General features: G+C 38.5%; 2 protein-coding genes across 15 annotated transcripts in view; one reads left to right on the forward strand and one right to left on the reverse strand.

The window, feature by feature from the left end:
* Positions 1 to 1,725: 1,725 nt before the first annotated feature.
* Positions 1,726 to 18,491, forward strand: HELB (DNA helicase B). Of its 3 annotated transcripts, none has more exons than XM_015627688.3 (13): positions 1,726 to 1,933; positions 4,293 to 4,667; positions 6,977 to 7,185; positions 8,465 to 9,328; positions 10,351 to 10,522; positions 11,306 to 11,447; positions 12,378 to 12,508; positions 13,555 to 13,639; positions 14,592 to 14,651; positions 15,269 to 15,473; positions 16,111 to 16,248; positions 16,445 to 16,882; positions 17,382 to 18,491. In XM_015627688.3, exons 1-13 carry the CDS (start codon positions 1,741 to 1,743, stop codon positions 17,469 to 17,471), a joined length of 3,102 nt encoding a protein of 1,033 aa, XP_015483174.1. In that variant the 5' UTR covers positions 1,726 to 1,740; the 3' UTR covers positions 17,472 to 18,491. The 3 variants fall into 3 exon arrangements, with proteins under 3 accessions (XP_015483174.1, XP_015483175.1, XP_015483176.1); XM_015627689.3 differs by lacking the exon at positions 10,351 to 10,522 and adding an exon at positions 10,664 to 10,691; XM_015627690.3 differs by lacking the exons at positions 11,306 to 11,447; positions 12,378 to 12,508.
* A 37-nt stretch (positions 18,492 to 18,528) lies between these two features.
* GRIP1 (glutamate receptor interacting protein 1) overlaps positions 18,529 to 22,816 on the reverse strand; it is a 310,822-nt gene continuing 306,534 nt past the window's right edge. For all 12 annotated transcript variants that reach the window (XM_033514247.1, XM_033514243.1, XM_033514241.1 and 9 more), the window contains 2 exons: positions 21,219 to 21,365; positions 18,529 to 20,132 (listed from right to left, as the gene is read on the reverse strand). In XM_033514247.1, the coding sequence (XP_033370138.1) occupies positions 19,899 to 20,132; positions 21,219 to 21,365 (381 nt within the window). In that variant the 3' untranslated portion in view covers positions 18,529 to 19,898. The remainder of the gene's footprint in view (positions 20,133 to 21,218; positions 21,366 to 22,816) is intronic.

Here is a 22,816-nt window from a genome sequence, read left to right on the forward strand (position 1 = left end):
TTGCATGTTCAGAATAGACTGGGGCAGTCAGATATCCAGTTTCACTTAGACAAATACATAGTTGAATGTGAAATGATGTTTCATAAGAAAAAAGTATCTTAAAGCACTGATTCAAATGTATGACTGCCTACACCATTAAACTCTTCAGTAAGCTAATGCTTTAAATTTTTAAAATTAACATCAATGTTTCCATTCCCTCTCATGTCTCCCTTTTATAGGCCATGTGTTTTCAGCTTGCCATGTAAAGCAGTTACTTCATTATCTGTGAATTAAGCTGGAGAAAGGATCCTAATTTTTATCGCATAAGAACTGAGAACAACTATTTCAGTATTCTTATGCATGCATGAGATTTGCAGCTGGGTTTTAAAACAGCAACAGCAATATTTACACGTCTCTGTCATGTTATAGGTATTACTTTGACACACTAATGTAGATTTTTCCAGGGATGGAGTACCTGGAACCATGCCAGGACAGAGGGAGAATCCCATGCTTCTGTGTGAGAGAGCTGAAGGCCCTTTAGTTTTGTTAGGAGGAAGGTGGCAAAGAGGGGGACATTCCTTATAGGGTAGACCTGTGGGTGAAAGGCCGCCTGGATCATGCATGGGAAGGAGTCATGAAACAACGTGGGAAAGAATTGTGTCTCTTTTAGGTTAGACCAAAAGTAATTGTTGTATGTTTATCGATTTTGTTATACATGACTTGTTCTAAACACACGTACAAATAATCTATGCTACTGTTCTGAAGGGTATGTCTGTGCTGCTGACAGCTTCTCAGATGCTGGGCAAATTATTTGCTGCATTCCATTTAGTGTAGTATTGGGGGCATTTCTGTGTTGCACTTTGGTCTTTTGGGGTGTGAAACCACCCAGTTATTTAATCTCAATCAGAAGAATCCACCAGCCTTGCACCAGCTCCTGTTGCTTTTGCATCTCCTTTAATCTGCTTGCCAGTACTCTGAAGCAGCAGCAAGACATCCACAGTGGCCTCCAGTGTACTGAGTGAAGCAAAACTGTATTAAGCAAAACAAAGAAAAAATTGGAAGAAAATAAAGAAATAGAGACAGGGCAAATCAAAACACAGAAGTCAGCAAAATGATTTTTTTTAAAAAAAATCTCACAAAACTAAATTAATTGATGAAAACATATGCTTGCTAGTGGCGTGAACATGCAAAAATACAATTGTGAAATTTTGCTAAAAAAACAGCTACATGAAAAAATGGTAAATATTAACCTGATAACTACTAAGCAGTGAAAATCAGTTTAAAATGGTTTGTAGAAAGCCTTGCTTTCTGACTGAATAGCAGGATTTCTGGGGATCTTCAGTGAGAGATCAACACTGAATATGAGAAATCTTGGTATTTCAACAATGAACTGTCACAAAATTTCAGAAAAGGCAAGGATCTGGTGCTGAGCAAAAGCGAGGACTAAGCAGCAATTGCCAAGGTTAAAGCGTAGGAAAGGAAGGGTGATTTTCAATGAGGGCCTTCCGGAGAACACTCTACTAGTTGTACATTAAACTACTCTGGGGGCAGCTGGGTGAAACATAATCCGATATACAGGAAGTATGATGTTATGATCTGATGGTTTTGTGACAAGGGTCATGTAAAGACAGAGAACTATGTCCCGAAGTTGTAAAAAACCCCAAACTGTCTCCTCGTTCCTGCCCATCCCGCGCCGCTCCGGGCTCCTCAGGCCGCCGTCCCGCCTTTCCGCGGGGGCGGGGAGATCTCCGCCGGGGTGGCATGGCGGAGTGCGGGGGGCAGCGGGGCGCGACCCTGGAGCTCTGGGGACACCTGCGGCCGCTGCGCTCGGAGGCGCCGGGCGATGAGGAGGAGAGCGACGAGGACTTCGAGGAGGAGCCGCTCTTGGCGGAGGATGCGCTCCTGGAGGCCGGCGGGCGGGAGCTGGCGGCCGCGCTGCCCCCGCGCAGCGCCGGTGAGGGGCGGCGGGACGGGCCGGGGCGGTCCGGGCCTGTCTCTTATACACATCTATCCCGCCGCCCCTCACCGGCGCTGCGCGGGGGCAGCGCGGCCGCCAGCTCCCGCCCGCCGGCCTCCAGGAGCGCATCCTCCGCCAAGAGCGGCTCNCCCCGGCCCGGCCGCCAGTGCGCGGCGCTTTCCGTGTGGGAAAGGTCCCTGCTCGGGCCTTCCCCGCTGAACTGACCCAGGCAGGGAAAGGAAACCGAAACAGGTGATGAACAGGTAGTGAAAGGGGATCTGTGCTTTTCTACGGGCACAGGATTGCAACAGTAAGAAAACATAAGGTTTTCACATTCAAGTTACTTTACACGAGAAAAACACGTGTTTTTTTTTTTTTCTTTGATGACATATGAGAGTGTTGATACTTTATGTTAATTTCCAACTTTATACTTAGAGTTTAGAAAAGTAGGTGAACTTGGAATAACCTCTGCCTAGGAAGTGCTTTATCTGCAAGTTGTTTTTAAAATGGCTAGACTGGGCTAAATAGCCAGGGAGAAATAAATAAGTTATTACAGAGCTGTCCTGGTGAGGAAGAGGCCCTGTTAAACATAGATGCCCACTTTGTTCTGGTCATAGCAGTTGGTCCTCAGTTGTCAGTCAGGGAATGGTGTATTATTTTTTTGAAGGCAAAGAGGAGGCAAACCAGGTCATACAAAATGTTGAGAATTTATTATATTAATTCCTTATAATTTTGGTGGTTTCAGTCACGGGAAATAATTGGTATACAAACATATCTGAAGAGTCTGGTCTCCTTTTATGACCAGGTGACCCAGCTGGTGGATGCTGGAAAGGCTGTGGATGTGTCTGTTTGGACTTCATCAAGGCCTTTGACACTGTCTCCCACAGCACACTCCTGGAGAAGCTGCAGCCCATGGTGTGGACAGGAGCGCTCTGTGCTGGGTTAGGAACTGGCTGGATGGTCTGGCCCAGAGAGTGGTGGTGAACGGCACTGCATCCAGCTGGGGCAGTCACCAGTGGTGTCCCTCAGGGGGCTGTGCTGGGGCCTGTTCTGTCCAATATCTTTATTGACAACATGGGTGAGGGAATTGAATCCTTCATTAGTAAATTTGCAGATGACACTAAGCTGGGAGCCTGTTGGAAGGGAGGAGGGCTTTGCAAAGAGATCTGGAAGGGTTGGATGGATGAGCAGAGTCCAACAAGATGAAGTTTAATAAGTCCAAGTGCCAGGTCCTGCATTTTGGCCACAGTAACCCCCTGCAGCATTATAGGCTGGGGACAGTGTGGCTGGACAGTGCCCATATGGAAAGGGACCTGGGGGTGCTGGTGACAGCAGCTGAACATGAGCCAGCAGTGTGCTCTGGGGGCCAAGAAGGCCAATGGTCCCTGGCCTGTGTCAGGAATACTGTGGCCAGCAGGAGCAGAGAGGTCATTCTCCCCCTGTACTCAGCACTGGTGAGGCCACACATTGAATTCTGTGTCCAGTTCTGGGCCCCTCAGTTCAGGAAGGACATTGAGACACTTGAGCGTGTCCAGAGGAGGCAACGAGGCCAGTGAGGGGTTTGGAACACAAACCCTGTGAGGAATGGCTGAGGGAGCTGGGGTTGTTTAGCCTGGAGAAAAGGAGACTCAGAGGTGACCTTATCACTCTCTACAACTCCCTGAAAGGTGGCTGTAGGCAGGTGGGGATTGGTCTCTTCAGGCAGCATCTGACAGAACAGAGGACACAGTCTTAAACTGCACTAGGGGAAATATTGGTTCCAGCCTATATTAGGAAAAAGTTTTTTATAGAAAGAGTAACAAAGTACTGGAATGATCAGCCTGGGGAGGTGGTGGAGTCATCATCCCTGGATGTGTTTAAAAGAAGATTGGGTGTGGCACTTGGTGTGATGGTTTAGTTGAGGTATTAGGGCTGAGCTGAACTCCATGATCTTGGAGGTCTTTTCCAACGTAGTAATTCTGTGAAATTATGGAGGCATTGTGATAGAATACTTTGTGATAAAACTGTTTAAAATTCAGTTGTAAACTTGAGTTGGAATAAATAGTAAACTGTAATATTATACATATTCAATTACATTAATAAATTCATAGGCCAGGTACATTCCTCACGCTTAGAGAAGGAGTTTTAGTACTTGTTTCTGAGTTTGGGTTCACTTTTGTTTTTAGATATTAGTGGAGAGACTGGCATCAGGAGTTTATGAAAAGCCGTGCTTTGCTTTTACTACTGCAACTTACAGAAATGTTTGAACCACCTTTGAATAAAAAAAAAACATTGAAACAACAAATCTCTTTTAATCAACACAAACTTCTAATTTTTATGACTCTCAGTTAACACTGGACTTGTTTTTCTTTTTCAGTTATTATACAGGAATGTGGCACCAAAAAGCAGTATGAAGTAGTTGGACGTTTTCCATTAGTTGACCCTTGGTGGAAAGTTAATGTTAAAATTAAAAAAATGGGGTCAAAGTACTTTGTGCAAGGATATCCATCGTATTTTCTGCAGACTGATGTAGAAGAAAACAACCGACAAGTATTTTCACTCTTTCTTAAGGAATGTGGTGTTCCTGAAAATTGGAAAGAAAAGTTTTTTGCTTGGCTTCCTATGGAGTTTGTGCTGAGCTTTAGCAATCTTGAAGAAAAACTAAAACAGTTCCAAGTTTCACAGCTACAGCCAAGGAGAAGCCAAATAGATACCAAGGATTATGACATCTTCTATTATGTTTCAAAATCATGTAGGTATATCCTGTGCTGTTTTAATTGTTTTTTAAGGTATTCTATCTCATATACTGAATTCAAACTAAGATGTATTCATTTGAAATGTAAATTCAAATGATTATTTTATTTTAAAATAATTCAGGACAGTAGGACAACTGATGAGTTAAAGGTTGTCATACAGAAAGACTTTGCTGGATTCTGTAGTTTAAGTAGAATTGTCTGTGCTAGGGATACTCCAGCCCTGGAAGTGCTGAAGGCCAGGTTGGATGGGGCTTGGAGCAACCTGGTCTAGTGGAAGGTGGAAGGAGTTTGGAACTAGTTGACATTTAAGGTCACTTCCAGCCCAAACCATTTTATGCTTCTGTGATTCTATGATGCAAAGGCACTGGTACTTCCTATATAGTTTATTTATACTATAAACTATATAGTTTATTCAGCTATAACAAGGCTTATTGAAAAATGGGTTCAGCACTAATTTAGCATGGTGACGATGGCTTTTTAGGACTGTGCATGTTCAAAAGTAGTATAGGTGCTTCTCTGTAATACAGGGATCAGTGAAGGAGTTCAGCATAGTCTTAATCAGCTGTGCTAAATAGACTAGGTGTGTTTGAATCATGCCTGTCAGCAGATTGGTGTGGCTGGGAGCAGACTGTGGAAGCACTGGAATGTCTCCACATGGAGATCAGACTTCTGAGGATGCTGTTGTGGGCAGTGTTGGTGTGTGTGACATGAATGTGACCACCTCAGTGTTAGAAATTGGATCAGGAGTGTGCTTTTGAAGCAGACATCCCCCTTGTCCCCACTGTGATGCAGTCTCTGAGAGCACTGACTGTATCCCTGCTGGATGAAACCCAAACAATGTGTTCTACTTGCATTCCTGAGGTACTCTGATCTATAATGGGTATTCAATCTGTGGGACCAGACTTAGCTGGTCTAAAGCAAAACACTGAAATACACAGGTCAGGATGTCTGAGGTGTGCCCTCAGCATTAGAGCTCTTGTTTTGCTATGATGATCTGTTTCCATAACCTGTACAGACAGGTTGGGTCTATCTACAGTTATGTGTAAGCAAGCAAAGTTTTCCAGTACTTGGTTTACTGGGCAGTGTCAGGTCAGATGATGGAGATGATGCTTTTGGATGTCAAATTATGTGTAACAGGAGAGTTCAGAGCCTCTGCTAGACTTGGACAGACTCTACTTCAAATCCCATGTGTAATGACAGGAAAATATTCAGAGTTCTGTAGACTTTTTTGGCCTCATTTTGTTCTCTTTTTGTAATGATAGAAAAGATTGCACAGTGTGCTTATGTATTCTCTTCATCCTTCTTGTAGCTGGTGGTTTTGTTCTAGTATCTAGCTTAAACTGATATGCTATGTTTTAAGCTTTAGTCTTTCTCTATCCATGAGCAACATAGACCCTTACCCTATACCAGTTGCTACTGTTAATATTGTAAATTTTTTTGGTTGTCATTAATTGTTATGGGCTTGACTAGTTTTTTCTTCAAGTCTTTATTGTATTTTTTTTGTGTGTAGAAATTGTGTGTATTGATGATTTGCATGTAAATTAAGTACTTGCTTAGAAGGGAAAAGGTTTTATCTTTGTCTTTATGAGGGTAAGACAGTGATCAGAAAAAAATACTTAAGTGAGAAAAACTAGTGTTTTAAATTTTCCTTAACACTTACTTAAAAATAGACTATTTTTTCCAAAAGATAAAGCTTCTGAAAGTCTCACTTTGTTTTTACATCTTATTTTCTTTCTTCTGAAATTACTTCTTTAAAGCAAAATATGGAGCAAATCAGTTCCATTATTCCTTTCTCTCAGCCCATGACTGATGTAAACAGGGAAAGTGATAGCTTAATTTTGGGGTCATTGAGAAAGCCAGTGGTGAGCACTTTTTTGGTAAGTTCCTCTACTGACCTGATACTACAAATTTAGAAGCCTCTTTTCGTATTTTGCATTTGAAATACGTGAAATCTGTATGAAAATTACTTCTAGGTAAGAGGCAGGCATGGTGAGGTCTGAACTGACTTTCTACAAAATGCTGTTGAGTATGCAGTTTAAACCAAGTGCATAATATGTATATTTTCCAAGTGAGTACATTTAGTTGCTGGTTTTATGTCATCTGTTTACACTGTTTTTTTCTTAAGGCAGTTCAGGGAAAAAAAGACTTTTAAAAAAATTGAAAAGGGTTATGAAAAATAAGAAAATGAGAGAAATTTGTGAAGTCTTGTGTATGAGGCAGAAGGATGAAGCCAGAGTCAGTGTAAATTGCTTTGCAACAGTCTTTGTATATCACATAAAATTTGCTGTGCTTGTGGTGCATGCAGTTGCAGGAAAGGCGGTACTGGGAGCTCTGGTTTTTCCGGGAATACTGGAGTTCTTGCCGATTCTTCTGCCACGCCACTTTTGCTGTCTGTTAGATAAGATGTGTTGGCAAAGAAAGGCTGATACGGATGGTGAGGAGGTAACTGACGAGATGGTAACAAAATTGGATGAGATACTAAAGGATGAGCCATGGAAACTTGGATTCAGCAGGGTAAGTAATATTAAGTACAGTAAAAATATGGTGTTTGCTGCATTTGAGGTGCATTAGACTATAGTGCTGTTTTAGTTGGGTTCACTTGATTAAATGGGCATTTGTAGGGGCTAAGCATAGTTCATTTGGAAATGGATGATGTACTGGACTCAGTTTTAGCAAAGGGTTTTGTTTTTCCAGTTGGTCTAGAATAAATCTCAGAAGATTTTTGAAAGTGGTTTTGTTACAACCATTTGTTTAGTATTGTCTACAAGAGACAGAAAATGAAATGTTTGAGGTAATTGGGCTGAAAGTTAAGTAATTTAAAATCCTCAGCTGTTCTCTTCAATTTTATACCGGTAAATGAGACTTTCTTTTCCTAATATGTAGAGCAGTATCTGTGCTTTCATAGTAAGGTAGATAAGTTTCTCTGTAGGAGGTCATCTGGTCCAGTAGTTTGTTTTTTTGTAATGGAATTTGCAATGGTTGCTTACCTTCCTGTTTTCCTTTGCTGTTCTTGCCATGAGCATTGCTGTTGCACATCATCTTAGCAGTCCCGTACCTCACGTAGGAGCTACAGCTTTAGTTGTTCAAAAATGTGCTTGGTTTTCCCGCTGCTTTACTGATGAATGTTCTGACTTGTCTTTAAGAGCTCTAATTTCAGAGATTCAGCAGGGTAGCAAATATATTCCAGTGTTTCTCATACTTTAAAAATATTTTCCTGATGTCCAATTTGACTGTTCCTTGGTGCAATATGGACTTGTTGCTCTCTTGCTTCAAGGACCTGCAGTCTCACTGCAGTTTTTTATTGCTTGAAGACTCTCTTAAGCTTTTTCTCTCATGACTGAGCAAGTTAATTTAATTTTTCTTGCTCTCAATATGCAATATGATTGCATATCTCAATCTTTCACTATTTTGTGATAGTGTGGCATATTTCTTGGACATGTTCAGAATTGGGTACAGTATTCTGGGTAATGGTTTTCCTGTGCTCAGTCCCTACAGTTTGTGTACCTTTACATGAAAATACGTTATTTGGTGTGCATGAGTTCTCCCTAATACCCAATTTCTGTGCCAGGTATTTTTATTTTTAAAAATTCCGTTTCCTACAGAAGGGTGACTAAAGAGGAATTATCATTTCATCTTACTTTTAAGTATTTTGCTTTCTGAAAAGTACATACATTTTTGTAAACTTCTACCCTCTGAATTGCAATTTGTATTTACTATGAGGAATGCTATTCAACAAGAAGCTAACAACTTCTGAAATAAATTTATGTTTGCTTTTATTCTTTTTGGGGAGAAGATTATGTATAAGGAATTGAACCTTCCTTACTGTGAGGCAACGTGGGCTGCCTTCTGTCAGTGTGAACATCTCCTCCGGAATATTCCTGACTTGCAGAAGAATGCATTAATTCTGTATGATCAGCTCAAGACACGCTGTAGACAAATGGGACACACATATGAAGATCAAGATGAATTAGCTCGTTTTGTATCCAAACACATGTCCATTGAGCATGTTTGGCAGTCTCTTGAATTTTTGAAAGATCAGAATGTAGTGATTAAGGAGAAAAAGCTGGTGTTTCTGCCTCATCTTTACAAATCTGAAAAAGATATTGCAATGTATGTAGGTGACCTTCTATCAAACCACACATGGAAACTGGATGTGGATGTGAAAAAGATACTTAGCATTTCTGAGGCACCAAGAGAAACAGTAGATAACAAAATGGATATTACCCAGGCACATGAAATGGATGAAAATAATCCAGACAATCATAATGGTGAAAATCACTTTCCTGAAAAGGAGGTGGGCTCTATGTCTGGTATCCAAAGTAGAACAGAGGTAGACAAAGATCAAGTGATTGCTGTAAAAAAAATTTGTTCTAATCCTGTCACAATCATCAGTGGAAAAGGAGGCTGTGGGAAGAGTACAATAGTTAGTTCCCTTTTTCGTCACTTAAAGCAGATGGAAAAAGAAGTGGAAGCTGCTTCTAAGGACTTTGAAGAAGACTTGGATGCATCTGAGGAATGGAATACCTTTGATCACCACTGGGAATCAGAGAATATGTATGCAAAAAAAATATTGAATGTACTATTCACTGCACCTACAGGGAGGGCAACAAGTCTTTTGAGAGAAAAAACGCAGCTTCCTGCATATACACTGCATCAGGTAAGGTTTGTTCTGGGTTTTGTTTCTTCTTGTTTTTTTGTTTTTTTAATTAAGTTATGGAACACCTTTTGGTACTGTCCATTTTGTTTTGGGGAAAAAAAACTGAAGCTCATTATTGAGATTTCCTTAAGAAATGTGTAGCCTATTTTTGTTATTAACATTAATGCTTGAGTACAGCTTATCAGCATCTGAAAGTCAGCATTATGTTTTGGGGAAATCTTAAATCATTTGAAATACGTTATTTGCTAACTTTGGTTTCTTTACTATTTATACACATCTGAAACTTGTGCTTCTCTAGGGCATCGGGTTTTCTCAGTTTTGCATTTCATTTTAATGAAGACAAAAATAATTTCTAGGTGGTAGAGCTGTTTTCTAGGATCCTGTTGCCTAGCAATTATAGCAGCACATGCATGAAAAGATCAGTAGCCTGGGGTTGAATAATGAGAGAAATTTCATTTGCATAGTGTTTTCTTAATTAATGTTAGGTATTGTGGAATTTTTTAGAAAAAAGTAGAAAGCATACTCTGTTAATAAAATTAGGCCAAGTCTCTCTTATTCTAGGTAGCAAAAGGTGCCAAGAAGACATTGGAATTGTGGAATAACCCATATAAATAGAAATTATAATAATAGAAAAAGTACTGTTGGCTTATTTTATCTTCGGGGACTGGATAGTTAGTTGCCTGTTCCCCTTCCCCATGCAATTTTGGGTAGTATTAACCACAGCAAGTTGTAGTAGGTGTTCTGTTACTGAGCAGCCTAATGGTTGACCTTGTGTCTTTCCTGTAGGAAAAAAAAAAGACACTGCTTTTATGTAAATCAGTGTCGGTAATCTCAGCTAGAAATGTATTCACTGAGCTGGAAAATAAGACTGAATGGTCGAGTCTTCTGGGTCTTTACAGGTGTAAGTTCAGAATTTCGGGTGATAGCTCTACATACGTTAGATGATACCACACTGTCTACTTTTGTAACATAGTTTACAGTTGATTAGTGTCAGAGCCTGCTTTATTTTTATTTGTTTTTAGATTATCTATAGTTTTAAATCGTGGAGGCGGAGTGACCAAGCACAGCCTTGGAAGTTTTCTACAGTTACAGTTCTCGTTGTGGATGAAGGAAGTTTGGTGTCTGTACACATTCTTAGTTTAGTTTTAAAACTCTTGTGTGAGCATGCTCAGCTTGCTAAACTTATTATTTTAGGTAAGTGAAACAGCAAATTTAACATTATTCAATGTGTAATAATGCACAATACACAGTGTAACTATCAGCTCCCACATAGTATCTTAAAAATCTGAGAATGTTACATTGTTCTGAACTTGGATATTTCTGCTGTTTCTTAAGGTCAGAGAAGAGAGACAATTTTCCGAAGGTCAGTATGAAAGTATCATTATTTCTGTTATTTGTTTAGAAGTGTTTTGTCTTTTCCTGACTTCCATGTGGTAGGTTATTACATCTTGCAACTGGAAAACTTTTCTGATTTCCTTAAATCTGAAGGAGCTCTTGCTAGCATATGAATTAATTGTATGTTAGGAGGGAGTTTCCATGCCATTCTTAATGTTAGGATCATCTTGTTTTAATTTAAAAAGGAAAGCAAAGAAATGTAAAGTCAAATTTTTATGCTTTCTTAGAGGTTTCCTTTTTGACATGCCATTTATGGTATTTGTTTTTAAATATGTAGCTTTCAAAGTGTGGTTGAGTAAGATGTGATCACTGTCAGTGCTCATCAGGCAGAGAGATTTGCACTTGCTAGTAAAGCATGGCTGAGTGAGGAGTATAAAAAAAAACTTTAACTAGACTGCAACCTTATTTCTAAAGTTTCTTAGATTCTTTTAAGTTTTATAATATGTGAATTGTATTAAGGATGGAGGTTACAATGTATAGGCTTGAGTATTTATTCATTCCAGTGTTCATTTTTTTTAAAGACAAATTTCAACAGATGATGGGTTATTTCTTCTCACAAAAAATAACATGCATTCTGTTTAGGTGATACTAGACAGCTACCGAGCATAGACCCAGGAAACATGTTAGCTGATATCTTTGAGGGTCTAAAATCAAGAGGCTTTTCTGTGGAACTGCGAACTAACCACAGAGCTGAATCACAACTAATTGTAGATAATGCATCAAGGTAGGATATCCTAATGTGTGTATGAAGAATTCTTGTAATTCTTGCTTGGCCTCTTACCTGTAAATAGCAGTGCATCCAAATTTGACTCTGTAGTATTATTAAGATTTTTTAGTCCAAATCTGTAACATTGGTTTTAAAAACAAACAAACCCCCAAAACAACAACAAAACCCTATGGATTTTTTCAGAAGGATATATTGGGCAAAAAAATGTGTGTGCGGGAACACTGTTGAATTTTATGGGATGTATTTCACTATTATGCTGTCAGATACTCTCTGTTGTTTTTAAATGAGTTGTAAATGCACAGCTGACTCTATGCCTTCTAAAATGGCCTACAATTGCTCCTCTAAAGAGTCTTTAAAGATATTGCTGATAAGTGTGACATCTAAAACAGACTGAATTGCTTGGAGAATTTAGATGTCAAGGGTCATTACATCACTGTTTCTTTCTATTTTTTTCTGTATCAATACCTAAAGAGTTTAAATGTTTCCAGAATTTGCATTACTTCTGTTTTGTAAATAATCCTGTTTCCTATCAGTACTTGATTTCTTCTTTAAACCTCTAAGAACAAAATCTAGATTTTGATGTTAATTGAATTTGAGAATATTCTGAACATTTGCAAGAGGTCTAGAAGCGTTTTACAAACATTCTTGTTTTTTGATGACACTTCTGTTTTAGTCCATTTTGCTCCCATGGGAAGAACTGTATAGGTAATACTAAGTATCTGCTGAAGTGATGGAGGGTTTAGAGTATAAACTACCAATTTTTTTCAATGTGAAATTAAGTTGTGCTCTGAGGAAAGAGTTTCCAGGGCATGTAGTGTAGATGACAAAAATTTCTAAGCGGTGAATTTAGGCTGATGCAGATGATGATACACTGGAATTCTTTAACTGAAAATAACTTTCCGGTTTCCCTCCAATGCTCTGGTCCAGAATCTCTCACCGGCAGCTTCCTGAATTTGATGAGGTGCTGAGAGTTTCTGCTTGGAATGAGGAAATGACAATGCCAATCCCGGAAAAGAAATTTATTTTTATTGCTTTGCCTGCTGGCGGGAATTGTGAGAGTATGTGTGTATAGTCAGTTTGTTATCTTGATTTTCCCTTTGGTAAAGCATAGACTATTGTCTGGAATAAAAATTTTGGGAATATTTTAGTCTGGCTTTGTGGTATAAATTTAAATGCTGCATTCAAAGTTTTGTCTTTTGCCTTCTATAAGTGCAAGACAGCAAGACGTGTAAGTGCAAAGAATGGGCTTTAGAGCTGCAGCTCACCAGTTAGACTTTGAAATGGGGGACAGCTTCCACCACTGTAATTGAATGTGGTTGTCTTTTTATATTGTATCTGGAGCCATCAAACCTTTGGAGATTTTCAGAATCGATTCAGAGGCCAATCATTCGAGCAAAAAGCAACTGTAACAGTATGGTGTGCTGGACAGGATTGTGCTCCCAGCTGTAGAATTGAGTTAGGAAAATTCTAAGAAGGGATGCCAGTATTTCTTTTAACATGTTTTGGGGTCGGGGCTGAGGCATTGTTTACCGGGTTTTTTTGACATTTATTGGGTATAAGTAGATTGAGTGGCCTCTCTTATATATATTAAAAAGCTCCAAGGGGAATGTGGAAAAAAATAATAGTACAAACACTATCACCTTACCTTACTCTAGCAAAATCCTCAGCAAACAGAATACTAAAAGCAGATTTCTTCTGTGAAATCCAAGTGTGTAGGTCTGTAGCTTGAAAATATTTATTCTTTACGTCTTCAATGTGCTGTATCTAAACCTTATTTTGCATGAAATATGCTCCATGCAACTTGTTGTTTAACACAGAAATAAGAATTTGTTTCTTTCCATATCACTCTAGTTTCTCAGATTTTAATAGTGGATTAACTGTATGATGTTTTCTTGGGTGTTTTGTGGTGTGTATTTGTTTCTTTGAAGGGTGTGTCATTTTGTGTGGGAATTTTTCAGGGGGGGTTTTGTTTCTTTTCTGTTTTTTAAACAAGTTGAGATGTCATTAAAGCAAGAAATAAGCCAAGACAGTTTCATATTGAATTATATTTTTCTTGTTTAAATTCAGTATTTTTATGTTTTACTTTTTATGTCTTTTAAAACAGATTTACAAACTGCAATAAAGCTTTTACTTAAAAAAGGGCCGGGATTGGAGGATGCCAAGCAGTCACAATTCATTGCTTTCAGAAGGTAACAGAGTGTGCAGGCAGACATTGAAAAAGTCCTTGCTAGCAGCCACAGTCTAAAAATAGCTGAGTGTGTTGAGCTGGAGAGACTAGTGGCAGTAGCATAAAACTGCTGGATACTTGGAGTACTCATCACATAAGAAGGGTGGATGTAGGGCTCTAAGACACCTGGAAGAAAGATTGGAAGTTAGTAATCACAGGAGCATGAATAGTATGCATGGCTTCAAAGAAACACTGAAGGGATGGAAGGGATAAAGTGCATTAGTACCAGTAGTCCATAACCTTGAGTTCTGCACAAAGGGGTACTTAGGAAAAAGCTCCTTCACCTTTAATTGTGGAGAACCTTTTCTCAGTAAGAAAAAAACCCCTACTATTTACAGGTTCCCAGTGAGCTAATAAGTGATTTGTGAATGCTGAGTAACTCTGATTATCAATTTTTTCCTCCAGTCTGCATTCAGGTACAATACTGTATATTAGTACAATACTGCTATCATTATATATTAAATTGTTATTCATACAATACTGCTATAAGTGATTTTTGTGTATGATTCTTCTATAATATATTTATAGGTATTTAAGCTGCATTTCAAAGTTAAAATTCCAGGTCTTTAAAAAGCAAATAAATCTTCTTGCTATTTTTAATATATCCACCGAAAATAAACTCTCCAGGTTTTAGTTTTTCTTTAATTTTCTTTATCGTAAAAACATATCTAACTAATCTAGGTGTACAGTGCAAAAACTTTCTGTGGTATTTAGACAAAACTGTTCCTTTACTGCTCTGTAAACTCTGAAATTAAACTCTGAATAAGTAATTGTTTTTAATAGATGGTGGATGATCATTAGAGAGAAAAGGGGCTTTTTCCATTAATTATAAATTAGTGCTAATGTGACATTGCTTGTAATTGTATGTTTTGTATATCATGATTTTGTTCATGTTCTTGTTTTGTATGATTTAGGCAAGATTGTGATCTAATAAATGAACTTTGTTGCCAACACTATTCAAATCATTTAACCAGGTAAGCCAGTGTTTCGCATTTTTCCTGTGACCGATGTAATTTTGTTTTTGAAAGTTTTTTTGTTTTGAGAGTTTTGAAAGTTGTATTTTTGTTTTGAAAGCCGGGACAACATTGTAAATAAGGTTGTAAAACTTCCAGTGTTTCATCTAGAACTGATTATGTTATAAATAATTTATAAAATAAACTTTATTTTATTATTTATAAAGTTATTTATTATTTATAAAGTTTATAAACTTTAATCTCATTTTGAACAGTGGTAAACTGCTTTTCATTTAAATTCATTGTGTGAGTTCTGAGATTTTAAGTTACTTTTGAATATTCAAAATCCATATAAAAGCAACATGAAAAAAGCCCCATAAGGTTAATTTTTTTTTTTTTTGCTACGGTATGATTTCTAAATAGATTCTGAAATATTTTTCTGCTACTCTATATTACTGTTTTTTATCAAATGGTTTTACAAAAGTTCAAGACATAAATGTGTTACCCTAACTATTTTGATTAATATTAAAGTTTTTCAATTTGGGTCAAGTATAGAGAGCGAAAAGAGAAAAAATACTGAGATGTGGTAAATGCACACTTTGTAAATACATTTTCCCCTTCTTCTTTCTGTGGCCCAGAGACCACAAGAACCGACTTCTATTTCAAAACGGGGACAAGATTGCCAGCACGCGCAATGTGTATCTCAAGGATCTCTTGGCAGCCAATGGTGTCAGAGAGGGTCCTAATAGCCAGAAATGCAGAAGTGCAGAAACCACACTCACTGCAGAGGCTGATGAGGAGGGCAAACGACTCTGCAATGGGGATATATTTTTCATTACAGAGGTAAGTCTTTGCTGCAAGAACTTGCACAAAGAAAACCTGGTGGGAAATTACTCAGTGCTTGCTGAATCCCCCAAACAAAACAATTCACGCTTTATAAGTTTAGCCCATAATACATACTTAGTTTGGCTAAACAATCATGCAAAAGACATGAAAAAGACAAAGTATGATAGAGAATTCAAAAAACCTCAATTCTGGGCTTTTTTGTACAGTGTTTCAGTTGGTCTGATTGTGTTCAGTGTAAATACATTCTGTAAATACTCAAATGTATTGTAATTGAAATAGATAATGTTTAACATAGTCTGAAGTAAAGAGTAATGCTACAGCTAAAGTTTTCCCTGGCAGAAAACCAAGCTGGCCTAAAAGTTAACAGCAACGAAAAACTGGTTTTTTTTGCTGGGTTCAGTGAGTTGTGCAGTGAAAGCACCAGTACTTAGGGTAATCCCTGAACAGTGAAAACTGTTTTCCTTCAAGGTTGTCAGTGAAAAGCAGCAATTTATTTGGTTTAGTGTCTTCTGAAACTTTCAGTTTGTTGATTTTGCAGGTGTTGTAATTTCAGGGAAAGCTAGAATAGGGAAGTTCAGACATTGCTCCAGCTGCGGATCCAGGCTCACTGCGGAGTGTTGTGCTATTCTTTTAGGATGCAGAAATTGATAAGCAGCGCTTGCTGACCATCAGCAGCACGTACGGCGGCTCCACATTCACTGTGAACTACAAGGCACTGAGGAAGCTGTGTCACATAAAGCATGCCTGGGCCAGAACTATTCACACATTCCAGGTAAAAACACAGCAGCTGGGAGCTAATACACTGTATTCACTCATGAATGAATCAGAAACATTCTTGAAACTAGAATTCCCTATACAAAATATTCTTGAGAGCATCCCCAGTTGCCTCCAACTTCCTCATTCTTGTCTTTTTTTTAACTATTTCCTGGAAATCAGCCTTTGAAAACCAGCATTTTCCCACGTTTCAGGGCTCCGAGGAAAGGACCGTGGTGTACGTGGTTGGCAACGCGGGCCGGCAGCACTGGCAGCACGTGTACACAGCTGTGACCAGGGGACGCTGCCGGGTCTATATCGTGGCTGAGGAGCTGCACCTCAGGAAAGCAGTAAGGAACAAGGAGATAAACAGAAAAACACGTTTGCAGAGGTTTTTGAGAGAGGCAGTTGCAGAAACCAATAGCTGTCCCGAACGAACATCCTCTTCCCTGATGAAGTGCTGGCAAAGTCAAGAGCTTGAGACTCAGTCTGTTTCTCTTACTCAAAGTGCTCCTGACCCACCTGAACTTCAAAGTGACCTCGTGATACAGGAGAGGTCATCAGTTCTCAGTGAAGAGCAGACAATCAGTTTGCAGCAAAGTCCATGTAAAAGACAAATTCCTGCATCTGAGGATGCTACAAAAATACCTTCTGTAAGTATCTCCTTACTGAGAAAGTTTAAAACAAACTTTTGCACTCTCTTTCACCAATGCAAGTCACCTGGGCACTGTTACGATGTTTTATTAATATTTATTTAATAATTTTCAAGTTGACCAGTAATTGGTGAAGCAGTCAAATTTGGCAGATGTCTTTGCAGAGTAATGTATGGCTAATACAGAAAAAAAGGTTTAATGTCAATACTAACAAACTTATACATGTTTTTACTCTCAGAGTGATCTGTTGACCAGCTTAGCCTGTATCAGCTTATGGTCTGTGCACAAATGTCAGTTTTTAGGTGATGTGCTATGAGATGTGTATAAAGTGTAATAATTGAAATTGATTTTTATAAAGTCAGACCTGTTAACAGATGCTTTTTTTTTTTTTTCATTACATCTAATTTCTGAGCTTGTGGAGAAAGAGCCTTTTTTGAAGAAGCTAAAGTATTTTAGGTCTGTTTCAAACTTGAGTAACATTTTTGTTTTGTTTTGACAGACAACAGCAGAAGAATCTCCACTTGGATCTTCCAGACTTAAGAATCTAAGTTTGGGTCAGCAAATTCCTAGGAAGCTTTTCAAAAGCTAACAGACAATTATTAATTGGTCTTGGTATGAACCTTTACTGAACCTATTCAAGATATTTGGGATGGAGAAGCTGAATATGCAGGTGCCTTTCAAGGGGTTTCTTGGTTTTGCATGTTCTATGAAAAACAGCTTGTTTTATGCTGTGCCTCTTATTTACATTTTCAGTGATCCATTTTTAGTAGATTCACTGGTGTATTGGTCATCAAAAATCATGTAATTCTTCTGTTTTGCTGAAGAATGAACTTACAGGTCTTTGAGGATCCAGATGTTCCCTTAAAAAATACACAAGGATGTATTTTGATTTTAAGACTCCTAGCTGTCCATACCAAGATTTATCCATGTCTGAATGCTACAGTATTGATGAGATGCTCTTACTGATGTGCCAAAACTATCATTTCCTTGAGTAAATCAAACAGTTTACTAAGGGGTGTAGGTGTTGTGAGCTTTGATGGATTATGGATTTTAATCTTGTTAAGACATAACAAGAAAATTGCAATCAGTGACTTAGAAAACTTCTTCTATGATGTAGAACTTTAGCTAATAGTTCTATGCTGATCTATGATGATCATGGTAAGAAAAGCAAAACTCCAAATCAGAGTTCAAATAACATTCTGCTTTCAGCTTTCTCATGTGCACTGTAGGACTTGGCTGCAATTTCAAGATTAATAAATTGATTGTTAAACATATGATGTCCATTAAAATGTAGACAACCTGCTTACCTTTAACATTTTTTCTTTTCACTCAGGGTAGGAAAAAGTATGCCACAAATATAAAAATGGTGTTTTTTTCTAAAACACTGGGAAAAATATGAAGTTGAAAAACTCTACCTCATTTTTAATGTCTTTAAATCACTGTTTATTTCAATTTATACAGTTTTTCCATACAAATATTTGCAACAGTTTGAATTTCAAAAAACATAACATAGACGATAAATATCATGCTATTAAAGTATTAAATTTGTACAAAAATACTTTACAGTTTAATACTTATTTGTTACAAATAAAAATACATATTTAAGTGACTCATGAACCTTGGAGTTTTTTCTTTTTTTTTTTTCAATTTTTTTTTTTTACATGATTCAGCCTTGAGTGTCATTCTGACCTTTTCTGGCAGTGCTGAAATAGAAATCAGAGATGCTTGTGTGTGCAGGGCAGGTGAGCTTGTTTATGTATTGGAAACAGCAACAGGGATACATTAAACAGTTTAAATTGACCAGAAACAACTCTGTAAGGTGATTGCTTAGATATGGAGACTCTACAAATGTACAAATCCAGTATCTTTATATTCACCAATAACAATAATTACCAATAACAACTTGAATACCAGAATAAACCAATGCAGCTGCTGGTGAGCATATAAAGCAACTGGCAGTCTTTTATTGCTTGGGGGAAGAAGGGAGAGGAGACAATTTGTGTGATGTGTTTGTAAAATATATTTACAATTTTAAATTCTAAAAATGTGTTGCAGGGGGTAATGTTTATCATAAAGAAGGCTGAAAACAAAGCATATTAAATAGGACCTTTCTTCCTTCAAGAAACTGATTGACTTAAAAAGCTCACGTGTGACAGTACAAGTTTTACAGGTTTATGGATCATTAAAGAGCTTCTGTATCAATCTCCACTGACAGAATTTTAAAAAAGCCATTTTCTTTTAAAAAAAAACCCATTCTAATTTGTCTGATCTCATTTCAGTTTCACTCTTTCCAGTAATCCCCCATCAGAGGTTTTATCCCACTAAAAAAGTCTCTGCTTAAAAATCCCCACAGGTTGCAAGACATACCATTAAATATTTCATTGCATAGGGAATAACATATGTTCTAACCAAGTTTGCTGAAGTGGGGAGTAATGTTCAATGCAAACTGCAGCTTCCTGCAAGCATTTTGTTATAACATCTACACCCTGCTTTGATGAGTGCACCCTTCTCGCCAGCGAATAAAGGTTTTCAAAATCAGAAATGTAGCCATTTCCCAGGAAAACCAAGTGCAGTGAACCACTCTGCCTTGTCCAACAGACAGCACCACCTTTCTGATAAAATGAATTTTTAAAAACTGCATAACCTGGACACTACTGTTTGTTAGCAGAGGTTAACTCATGTTTTTCCCTCAAACAGCTGCTGCTGCTGAAGGGAGAACATTTAGAGCATGTTTAAAACATCTCCCCAGTTTCTTATTTGGGGAAAAAAAAGGCCCTTATGTATTTTTTTACTGTTACTAATCCTAGATTGTTTAGAATGGAATAACTTGACTTAATGAAGAATGAAACTATTTCCAAAGTAACTGTGGATTAATAGAAGCCTTGAGACATACCAACTGACCTCCTGTGCTTTTCAGTGCTGTACAGCATCTGAGCCTCAATCTCAGAGAACTCTTGAATGGATTTAGCACCATAATTGTCTTTTGTTACCGAACGTGCCGCTCCGATGGTTTCGGCTATAAGGTATTTGTAGGGTCCCGTGTCTCCGTGCTAACGCTGCTGTGTCCGCTCTGCTGAAGGAAGGCAGCATTCGGGTCGCTCCACTCCCCACTCCCTGAAGGGTGTTCTGAGCTTCCTTTCTGAGATGCCAGTGGGTTTCTGCTAATGACCAGTTCCAGCTTATTGCCAGATTCTGCGATGAGGGGCACAACCAAACAGCAGTCAAAGTCTCTGGTGCGAACGTGGTTTACCTGATTGATGAGAAGATTGATTTTTGTCACTGTTTTAGGGGAAAAAATGAGATCACTAGAGAAAAACATTTATCCTTGAGACTATAGAGCTTGATTTAACTATTCTAAGTAGAGAACTGCACAATATAAGACTATTTAACTGTGATGTCTAGTCTGAAGACTAGTTAAGTTTTCCATTCACTTTTAAACAGAATGTAGCTGAAGGGGATATTTACACTGGTGCTGGCTGTTGCCAGCTTTCACAATGCTCACTCCAATAATGACATTTAACAGCACATAGTTTCTCTGTCTTTCATGGTGTTCATCAGTTTAAATGCAGTAGAACACATCTGAAATTTCAATTCAGTTCAAGTCTTCTCTGGTTTCACCTAATATATATAAATTTATATAAAGTATTCTATTAGGCTAGTTGAGAAATAATTTGGCTTTTTCATCAGAGTCCATCTTGGCGCTGTGATAAGTGTGGTGCTGAGTATTACATAGTTCCAACTGTGTCAGTCAGCACTTGGATTAAACACAAGAAATAATTCTCACGACTGTATCAAGGAAAGCAAGAAAGAAAAATCTGTCTGGAAATGCTGTGGGAAATTCCAGCTTCATAGTGAGCATTTGTATGTCTCCTTTGGAGTTATAAAATATCTAGCATTCTGAAAGAATTTGTTTCTATAAACCTGACTGCACAGGAAAATCCAGCTTTAGTGCCACTGCATAAAGTCCAAAGCTCCATGAAGTGGAGCCTCGGCCTTGCCAAGGAAAGAAATCTACACAGCACAACCTGTGGTGCAGAGCAATTATGGTCATTTGTCCATTTGTCAATATGATCCTTCCTGATCACATCATCCTTCCTATACACATCCCTTCCCAGCAGAAATACAAACAAACTGGTGCTCTTTATTTAAAATATAATAAGCAGTGTAGGTTACAGGGCTGTTCCAAGTAACAAGGCTGCAAAACTGCAGTTTTCCACAATCACCTCTCCAGAGATGCATACCCAAATACCCTGCAGTGTGATTATAAACCTTTTTACAAAGTAATCTGTATGTCATGTCCCTTCATGCTGAACCTGCAGAGTGTCAGAAACATTACCTGTAAAAGTCTGTCATATGGTTTTAAACCTCCCAGATCACCAGGGCCCGCTGGTCTAATGTTTTTAACGTACACTCCTTTTTCTAATAAACCATCTGAGACACTGAACCCAAAGTCTTCTCCATCAGAGTCCTTGTACAAAGTTACCTGTGGAGGAGAGGTGATGTGATGAGAAAGAAAAAAACTTTGTCCCCATTTCTAGAAGCACGAGTCAGGTTTTCTTACTAGGATGGTTTTGGTGACTTTTTTTTTTTCACATTAGAGAGATCACTTACCTACTCTTTGGTACTTACAGTATTAAAGTTGTCCTCATTTTGATATTATGTTAATATTCTCAGATGCCACCTTATCCTTTTGTAAATAAACAGCCCTTTTCACTTCTGCTTGTCAGCTGTGGTATTTAGCCCACCTTTTCTGGTGTCACTTTTTGATTCTTAGTGTTTGATTTCTCTGTTCTCTAGCTGCCAGGATCTGAGTACAAGATGAGGCTTAGTTTTGCTTTAAGTATGAAGACCTGGCCTCAATCAAACAATTGGTGTTGTGTCTTGCAGTCAAGGGGATAAAGACCATTGTCAGTGTAATCTAGTGTCTAGACCAGGCAGTGGTCCACCCTGTAAAGCCTCACCTCAGAAGTGCTCAGTATGAGAGTTATAATGCAATCTTTTAAGGAAGTACAAATAAGGCTCCTTCTGAAAAAGCTTGCAGGCAGTGTTATTACAGTTACACAACCATGAGGTGGTCATTCAAAAGCAGGAAATAGAAAATAATAAAATAGTTAGGAGAAGGTTTTTCAGGTGTTCAGAAGACAAGTCTTCACAGATAGTTCTGTGGATTTGGCTATTTGACAGATAGAGACTTCTTTGTGGGAAAGTGGCATGCTTAGATTTTTATTTTTCCTTAGTCCTCCTCACATCAGGGGTGCTGACCTATGCAAGTAAATTGTGTGAGTGGTGTGCCAGTGCACAGATACAGTTGGACAGTCAGACCTGTATTTTTACTGCTGTAGCTTGTATCACCTTGAATTAAAAATGCACTGGTTTTATCATACCTTGGCTGACAAAAATGGCAACATTAACTGTTCCAAAATTTTATAATGACTTGGTACAAATAATATTCTATGTGTTGCATCCTTGTGTCTGCACCAGCCTCTATATTCCTTCCTGATGTTTCTGAATTGTGGAATCATTTGAATTGAAGTGGACTTTGGGAAGTTTCTAGTCTAGTGTCATGCTCAAAGCAGGCTGAGGACTTGGCCAGTATTTCACAGAAGGATGCTGAGGCACAGCACTGGTTGGTGCTGCCTTCAGAGAGCAGCTGAGCTGCTGTCTCAATTGCCAGTGTGAAAAGGTATGCCAGAACAGACCGGGTTGTCTCAAAAGAGGAGTAAAGGATTTGGGATTTGGGTTTCTTTCCTGCTCTTAGCATTTTTCTTGACTAGGGTTTAGGGGTGTATCAGCCCTGCTTTCACCAGAATGCAATCACACTGACTAGTAAGTTTGGTAGCTGTCCTGGCAGCAGTTGAGAGAGGCTGGGTGCAATGGCAGCAGCTGCAGCAGCAGCACCATTCTCTCTGTAGATGTGGATGTGCATGGCAGAGC

Source organism: Parus major, chromosome 1A (assembly GCF_001522545.3).
Source record: "Parus major isolate Abel chromosome 1A, Parus_major1.1, whole genome shotgun sequence".
Taxonomy (NCBI): Eukaryota; Metazoa; Chordata; class Aves; order Passeriformes; family Paridae; genus Parus; species Parus major.

Bases quoted from the DNA above. Each gene is read 5' to 3' on its own strand.
- HELB (XM_015627688.3), top strand. From the start codon at position 1,741: ATGGCGGAGTGCGGGGGGCAGCGGGGCGCGACCCTGGAGCTCTGGGGA. The intron at 1,934-4,292 runs GTGAGGGGCGGC...TTTCTTTTTCAG, and splicing joins GCTGCCCCCGCGCAGCGCCG to TTATTATACAGGAATGTGGC. The intron at 10,523-11,305 runs GTAAGTGAAACA...CATTCTGTTTAG, and splicing joins TGCTAAACTTATTATTTTAG to GTGATACTAGACAGCTACCG.